The 9,081-nt window shown below is 41.7% G+C and overlaps 1 protein-coding gene across 1 annotated transcript in view; it reads right to left on the reverse strand.

Moving 5' to 3' along the window:
• Positions 1-9,081, reverse strand: part of UST (uronyl 2-sulfotransferase) — a 328,787-nt gene that overhangs the window by 160,619 nt on the left and 159,087 nt on the right. The window contains exon 5 of the mRNA XM_025193114.1: positions 5,204-5,283. Within this exon, the coding sequence (XP_025048899.1) occupies positions 5,204-5,283 (80 nt within the window). The remainder of the gene's footprint in view (positions 1-5,203; positions 5,284-9,081) is intronic.

Here is a 9,081-nt window from a genome sequence, read left to right on the forward strand (position 1 = left end):
ATCCCTACCCTAGAACCCAGTTATCGACACCACGGAGTCTGAACCACTCCGAGGATCCTGGGAACCGAGTTTTAGAGTCCTCCAATGAGGAAGGAAGCGGAGCTGTACCTGGGAAACTGTCCAGCCTGCACCGCGACCATCTCCGGTGTAAGTAAATAATCTTTTCAATCAACCATTACGCCTCCGTGACTGATTCTAGCTCGAGCGTATTACTCCACCCCGCGACTTTTCTCCGGCCCCGCGTGCCCGGGCTGCCGGCCACAGCCCGCATGCACACAGACCGGCCCGGCTCGTGCCCGGTGAGGACGGGACCGGGAGCCAGCCCGCACACAATCTTAAACTGAATATACAGTGCTAAGCCCCTAGCAGATATGTAAAGCTTCTAGATTATTTTAACTGGAGAAAAAGGTGCTGTTTTTATATGTGATGATGATGCACCTAATTCTGTGCACCCCCCTTTTAAAAAAATCTAGATCTGCTCCTGTCTGCAGCCATAGCTTCTAAGTACATGCAACAACATTAGTTTAATAAACTGAATATTGGGAAGCCCTGGCAAAGATCTTTGTAGAAGATTAAGGTACTGATACTATTTATGCGGTATGGTACTATTTCTTCTAAATTAGTTCTTCAGTGCCAATACTTCACATGGGCTAAGTACAGATAGTCAAAAAGCCTGAGGCTGAATCAATTCAATCTTTGCAGGTTAGTCTAAAATGTGTAGACTGAACTGATAATCAAGTGAACAGACATTCAACTTTTGATTCTGGAAATGTAGCCACATGCTTGCAGTGGTCTAGGCCAGAAGCCTGGGGGCACTAGGGCATACCTCTTTGCTTGGCTGGAGCAGATAGCTTGGGCCAAGACTAACCCATCCACTTTGTGGGGGAGGGAAAGTGGTGGGGGAGATGCAAAGCATCCTGGGATACTGGAGGACTTTGACTTAACTTGAATCTGGAGGGGATCTGGGACAGAAGTTCAGTAAACTGATTTAGGTTAAATCAGTTAAGTCTGATACTACATCCATCCAGGTTTATCTTAAATCGGTTTCAGCCATTTTGAAAGCAATTTATGTGCACTGAACTTCTGTTGTGTTACAAATTTGAATCGGTTTCCAATCACTTATACTGGTTTATCTGTAATTTCTGTCTCTAGCCATGGTGTTAGGGACACAGTTGCTTGACATGTTTTCAAACAGAAGATAAAAATCAGGGCACATGACCAAGGTATTGGAATTAAATGAGGGTGGGGCTTTACAGTACATTAGCTGCATTGTAATGTCTGCCAAAGTGCCTGCTCCTCCTAAGTAGAAAATAAATTTAATCCATCATCACGTACTCAGTAAGACAACTTTTGTTTGCTTACTACAGGGAAAGAACATGTTTATGCGCTGTTACCATAAAGCAACTGATGCACTGCAAAGTGGTGTCTCTTTTACTGCACAGGAAGTAGTGAGCCCGTTCTGTGGAATCTTGGCCTCTTGTATTCATTGAAACAGCAGAGGCATCAACCTCTGTGTCCTAAATCAATACTAAATTTGGGTAGTACATTCTACCTTACTCAAATTCCCCACTAGTTTTCCACAAATAGGGTACTTCTTCACACGCTCCCCTACAAAACAGTTTTCTAGTGTTGTGTACTTCTTAATAATTGTTGTATTTTACATTAGAAGTGGCTGTAGGTCATTCATTTATTTATTCATTCATTCAATTTACATGGTGCCCTCTGTAAAATTGGCTCAAGACCACTTACAAAACCCCACCTAAGTTAAATTATAGAAACAGAAAGAACCATAGAAAATTAAGGTTGGAAGGGACCTCAGGTCATCTAGGCCAACCCACCTGCTCAAAGCAGGACCATCCCCAAAGAAATCATCCCAGCCAAAGCTTTGTCTAGCCGGGTTTTGAAAACCTCCAAGGATGGAGCTTCTACCACCTCTCTGAGTAACATGTTCCACTGTTTTACTACTCTCCTAATGAGAAAATTCTTCCTAATATCTAACATAAACTTCCCATGCTGCAACTTGAGACCGTTGTGCCTTGGTCCGTCACCTGCCACCACTGAGAACAGTCTAGCTACATCCTCTTTCGAACCCTCCTTCAGGTAGTTGAAGGCTGCTAGTAAATCCCCTCTCAGTCTCCTCTTCTTTAGACTAAATAAGACCAGTTCCCTCAGCCTGTCCTCATAAGTCATGTCCTCCAACCCCCTCATCCTTTGTTGCCCTCCACTGGACTCTCCCTAATTTGTCCACATACTTTCTGTAGTGGGGGGTCCAAAACTAAGCACAATACTCTAGATATGGCCTCACCAGTGCTGAACAGAAGGGAATAATCACTTCCCTTGACCTACTGGCAACACACCTACCAATGCAGCCCAGTATGCCATCAGCTTTTTTGGCAACAAGGGTGCACTGCTGGCTCATATTCAGCTTATTCTCCACTGTAACCCCCAGGTCCCTTTCTGCAGAACTGCTGCTTAGCCAGTCAGCCCCTAGAAAAGTGCAGAACTCTGCACTTGTCCTTGCTGAACCTCATGAGATTCCTTTTGGCCCAATCCTCCAATTTGTGTAGATCACTCTGAATCCTAGCCCTACCCTCCAGTGTATCTACTACATCCCCCAGCTTGGTGTCACCTGCAGACTTGCTGAGGGTGCATTCTATACCATCTTCCAGGTTGTTGATGAAAACATTGAACAAAACCGGCTCCAGAACCAACCCCTGGGGTACTCCTCTTGATACCAGCTGCCAACTAGACCTCGAGCCATTGATTACTACTCTGAGCCTGATGCTCCAGCCAGTTTTCTATCCACCTTACAGTCCATTCATCCAGCCCAAACTTCCTTAGCTTGCCTGGGGAATTTTGTGGGATACTGTATCAGAAGCCTTGCTAAAATCAAGGTACACCACATCCATTGGTTTCCCCACAACCATAGAACCAGTTATCTCATCATAGAAGGCAACCAGGTTAGTCAGGCATGACTTGCCCCTGGTGAATCAATGCCAACTGTTCCTAATTATCTTCTCCTCCAAATGTTTAGAAATGGATTCCTTAAGGATCTGCTCCATGATTTTTCCAGGGACTAGGGTGAGGCTGACTGGTCTGTAGTTCCCTAGATCCTCCTTTTTCCCTTTCTTAAATATAGGCAATATGTTTGTCCTTTTCCAATCATCTGGGACCTCTTCTGATCACCATGAGTTTTCAAAGATGATAGCCAATGATTCTGCAATCACATCAGCCAACTCCATCAACACCCTTAGGTGCATCCCATCCAGCCCCATGGACTTGTTCATGTCCAGCTTTTCCAAGTAGTCCCTAACCTGGTCTTTCGTCACTAATGGCTGCTCAACCCCTCCCCAAACTGTGCTGCCCAGTGCTGTAGTTTGAAAGCTGACCTTGCCTGTGAAGGTTGAGGCAAAAAAGGCATTGAGCACTTCAGCCTTTTCTGCATACTCTGTAATAAGGTTTCCTCCCCCATTCAGTAAGAGACCCACACTCTCCCTGATCCTCCTCTTGCTACCGATATACTTGTAGAAACCCTTCTTGTTTAGAATATTTAAATACGATGGCATGTTATAGAACAAATGAGAATATGTTAAATAAATTTAACTGCTAGTACTGGAGTACCTGACTTCAGGATTATGAGACCACTGGGCAGAGGGGAAGGATGTTTAGAGATCCCTTCAAATGACTGCATGTAGGGGACCTTTGATTCATTCTGGTGCTGACAGCTTGGAGTAAATAATATTCTCCTACTTCTACACACTGATACTGTTAAAGCATTTTTATTAAATATCTAACACACTGAAACTGTGTCCCCACATGCAGGGGTGTACACTTGTAGTGGCACAAAAAGGCTGCTACTTTTTGCTGCTTCACACGCCCCTGCATGTGGGCTGTGGTGCAGGGCCAAATGCCCTGCTAAGGGCAGATTGCTCCTTCTCAAACTTCTCCCAGCTCCTGGAATGTTAGAGGAGCCAGGGTAGACCTGGAGGAGGCAAGTCGCTCTCACCAGCAGCCAGAGCATCTCTCTGGAGAACCCAGATTCCACTTGCTCCTGTGCACATGCACTGTGCTGCTTTTTTTGTTGTGGGGTTTGTTTGTTTGTTTGTTTGTTTTTTTGTTTGTTTGTTGTGTTTTGGGGGGGGGGGGAGGGTTGGTACTGGGAGTTCCCAGTATCAAATTTTGGTTCCATGCTGCAAATTTGTAGCATGGTGCACAGTTGCATCTGCACTGCATGTGGTTTGCAGCACCTCAAACAGGTTTGAGGCACTACAAATCATATGTGCGTGCTCATCTGGATGTATCGTGAAGTACTGAAATAGTACTTTTTCCTTCCTGCCATATGATGTATGATGTGTGATAAACAAGATGTCACTCGCAATCAGGAATGAAAAAATCACAAATCACACGTGGTAAAGACTGTGAAGATTAAAAGAACAGTGCAATTCTTTAAATGTGTGTTTACTGACAGGGCTCTGAGAAATTCCCAGCTTCTGCAGACTTTCTTATCAAACTTATCTCAGATTACAGTGGTAAAAATTTTTCTCAAGGATTTATTAAATACTTTGGGTATTCTAAAGGATGATGGCATCTGACAAAAGTAGGCTGTTGCCTATGAAAACGTACGCCCCTCTGAACCAGTTAGTTTCTGAGGCACCATCTTGCCCTGCCTTCTGCCTGAAGGATGATGGAGTATATTACAAATATATGAATATAAAATCATTAGACCAAATGCATAAAACCAATGAAGTCAGTAGAGTTGGCCCATTATCACATATGGTATATTGGCAATAGGTACATGACAGCATACATACTAGTTTATATAAGCGTACTAGTTTATATAAGCGTTTGCATTTTAAAAGGTAGAAGTTAATAAGTAATACATGGTTTGGGCTACCATAAAGAGGGTAAATCAACTGGAAATCTAACAAATTCCATTTATACAAGAGAAAATACTAGTATGTAACTTTCTGAGCTGGAAAGGGTATAAACCAAGATAACCTCTGTAGACAAAAGCAGGCAACAGCATGCCAATCATTATATAGCAAAAGTCTAAATTTTAACCATACTTAAGGTGCTCCAAGATTTAAAACCAAAATCACAGCAATAACAAACAGTCATTTGAAAATGAAGGTGGTAAAAAAAATTCTGTAATGCAATTCACAAAAACAAAGAATAAAGCTTTGTAACTGACAAAGCAGCTTACCTTGAGAAGTTGAGGAAATGAACATGTCTAGTGAATAAATAGGGTTGCTCAGCAGTGCTTATATTTTTAATCAGTTCCATCTAAAAGAAATATTAACAAGATTAACAAATAAATGTAAGTACACCGTCATTTTTTTTTTATTAGAAACATAGTCCTCAAACAATATATAACCATCTAGTTTACAAGTCCAAAACCTACTATAAACAAACAAACAAACAAACAAACAAAGCTGCCTGTATAATCTGGGTAATTCCATGACTACTTTTTTTGCCCATGTACGGTGAGTAGATGTACATAGGTCAATCATGTCAGTCTAAGCTTCCACCTTAACACTGCAAATCTGGGTTGAAATTATCATACAGCCAGGAGTTCACTTGCTTCCAAAAGTTAATATTTGCTTTATTTTTTAATTAAAAACCCTTGCTCTGTTCAAATCATGATCTGAATTCTGCAAATGGTTTGTATCCTTAAAAATAGCTTAAACACTGACTCTGATAACTGCATTTCCAAAACCCAGTGTGTTTGAACTCTGTATCAGAAAGTGTGGCTGAGGCCGTAACAGTTTTTACATAATGATAATAGTTCCTGTCATTGTTCAATTGCTATGGATGGAAGTCTGGTCATCTATACAAGCAAACGTTTACCATTTCTTCTTTTACATGTCATATTTAGAATGTGACTGTAATTTATACTTCATACAAAATCCTTTTCAAAAGCTGGTGCCAAGTGTTAGTTCTTTTAACCTACTTGCAGTCAAAACATTTTAGTACGAATTTTTAAGAATTGTGTCATTTTTTATTTGCATTATTAAAGATCATTAAAATGTTAACATATAAAACAGCTGAGATTAAAAAAATGTAAATGCATGGGGGGGGTGTACATGCGTGTGTGCACAGACATCTATCTTTTATAGCATTCTGGAACATACCAGGGCCTGAAAGTGTTAAATGGAATATGTACCAAAAATTCCAAGCATTCTTGTTGCTCTGACTTCCTGACTTCTACTCTCCTCAGATTTTACTTGGCTGCATCTGTTCTGTTCTCTAATACAAGCTATAATAGAGAATAAACAACATTGAACATGACAGCATTTGAAGAGCACAGAAATTAAACCGATACATTTTACAAACTGTGCAGAAACTGGCAAAAATTCATAGTTTAAAGAGAAGTAATAAAGCCAAATCAATTGCTTGATCTAATTTGGATAACTATGCAAGCTAAAAACAAGTAAAAGCAAAATAGAGACATACAATCTATTATTTAATGATTTAACTATAAATTATCCTACTAAAATCTGACAGAACTTAATAGAAAGTGAGCTCCATAGGGAGAGACATAATTTATATTAAATGAGACAGTTTGAAAGCCATGTAAGAAATGTTAGTGCTTCCTATTATATTCTATAAGACTTTTCAATGAGCAAAGTCAGCTACCCACCTTATTTTAACAAGGGGCAAAGGATAACTGCTGGGATGATAACTTCGGAAGGACCCAAAGCATACAGAACTGTCAGGCTGGAGAAACTTACTTTAGTGTGGAAAATCCACTTTGGCTACCCAATCCCCATTTTGATCTCTTGACACTGTCACTGCTTTTCCTTTATGTATCACAGGTCATTGCTGCTTCTCAATTCTGTTTTTCATTTTCAATTTTAGATTTTTCTAAAGATTTTTATCATGACTGCATCTTTTAAGTCATACTAAGCCTTTCCCATTACACCTGGGGGATGGAATTAAAAAGCAACTGGATTTTCATAGTTATGGGGTGCATCCACCTGTGCCATTAATGCACATAAATACACTCTAGAGTTTTTTTTGTCCCAGGCATACCATTTGAATGGGCTGGCAGGGGACTCAGTGGGTTTGGGGGGGAAGAGGGGGGTGTCAGCCTCCCAGCTCAAGGCTGCTCTGACCAGGCTCCATGTGCTGCGGAGGGGCTGGCTGAGGCGTAAGGTGCGTCAGCACACAGGGTGCCTGATGACTAGCCCCACACTGAAGCACCCTGTATCCCAGAAGGCAGGGTCTACACATGTGCTGCTGCACACGAAAAAACCCTGCAGCTGGGGAGTTCTCGTATTTACAAGTACTCACCTGCTCTGGAGCTTATTAGTTTTATGCACCCTAATAGGGATGTACGTGTAGATGGGGAGACATTTACCGTGCAGTTAATTAGTCAGCTACTCAGTAAATGTCTCATGTAGATGTGCCCTATCAGACATATGCCTCTCTATCCCTGTGATCAACAATGGATGCTCTCCCCAGTGTGTGCGAGGACCAGTGATGTAGTCATGAACTTGTCTCCACCCTGTTAGGCATGCGCCTCTACTGATAGACTATTCCTGTCACACTTGCTCCAGCATGTGAAAGATCAGGGTTATTTCTTCTGGATTAAGTCTATAGACATTATACACTCTAGGGAAGAGGGGACAAAAAAAGAGATGGGTTTCAAAAAGAAAAAGTTAATGGGATGTGGCAACACAAAGGCAGTGGTAAAGCAGAAAAACGGATCTATTGCTGAGGTCCCAATCTCCCATCAATTCTTATATGGCATAATAGTTAATTGTAATAACAAAGGCGATTCTTGAAGTAATCCTGCCAAGTAGTATGAAAATACAGTAACTCCCCTGACTGAACAGTATATGCTACCTTTTTCTAACAAACTACAGGCTGGAAACACACCACAGTGATTCTAAGTAGCCATTCTAATTAATCTCTGGATTGTTTGATCCAAATATAAATAGTTTCTTCTACAACTCTCACAGTACAGTATTTCAAAGACTAACAGAGACACTTGCACACAATCTGGGCAAAAGAATATAAAGAACTGGATTAGATTGCACAGGGGAGCACAGAACACTCATTTTCCAGCAAAAGTTACTGTTGCCAAACAAATGTTAGCATCTTGAATTTGCTGAATAGGTGGCAGCTGTTTTTGAAGATCCTCACAGTATACTGACACATTGATAATATTAAGAGGCTCCCTTAGCTTCAAGCAAGGAGTAGAAGAGAGGTTACAATGGCTGAATCTCAGGTGGCACTTCTTTAAAAAATAACTGTATTATAGGAAAAATGAACCTGTCGGCACTATATACTTTATAGTATATTTTAACTGCTTCATTTCACTTGCATGAACATGTGGCATAAGGAAGTCATTCACTACTGATGAATATTCACTTCACCACAACATGGTGCTGAAACAGTTCTTGATGGAATGTGTTAAAGCATAAATATGCACACATCAGTCTTGTAAAAATATATTACATGGTGTCTCATATTAACATGTGTCTGTCTCTCTTATCAGCACCAGCTTGCTAGGGTTACTATTGTCACAACCCAAAGTTGTGGATTTTTTGATTGTGTGTGCTTCGGCACCGCTAAATTATGTTCCCGCCAAATTGCAGCTCTTTTGCACGACAGAGTGTTCTGTTGTTATAGAGAACCCGCGTGCAGAAAAGTGTTTCCCGCCGTTTTGTAGCCTTCTTTGCATTGTGCATTTCTCTTGCATTTAGTGATGCACGCTGCAAAGGAGTTCCCGCCATTTGTATTAAGATTTGAGCCACATTATTGGCCGGTCTTAATTTAGGCACATGTGGCGGCTAGCTATTGGCTTGCTAGCCATACAAAAGGCTTGGGTGGTTTCCGCCCAAGTTGGAGAGAAAGACGGAGAGAGACGGAGGGAGAGACGGATCTCTAAGCGCTGTGGGTCCTTTCGAACCCAGCGCGTCTTTCTTAAGGCGATAGAGGCTCCAATTGCCGAACCCCCGGAGCCTAGCAAACTCCGGGGCACCACTCACTGACGGCCTCTAGCCTCTCCCCGTCACCAATCGCAGCCCAGACGAATCCTTACCCTAGAACCCAGTTATCGACACCACGGAGTCT

The sequence above is a fragment of the Alligator sinensis genome, unplaced genomic scaffold (genome assembly GCF_000455745.1).
Source record: "Alligator sinensis unplaced genomic scaffold, ASM45574v1 scaffold786_3, whole genome shotgun sequence".
NCBI classification, from domain to species: domain Eukaryota; kingdom Metazoa; phylum Chordata; order Crocodylia; family Alligatoridae; genus Alligator; species Alligator sinensis.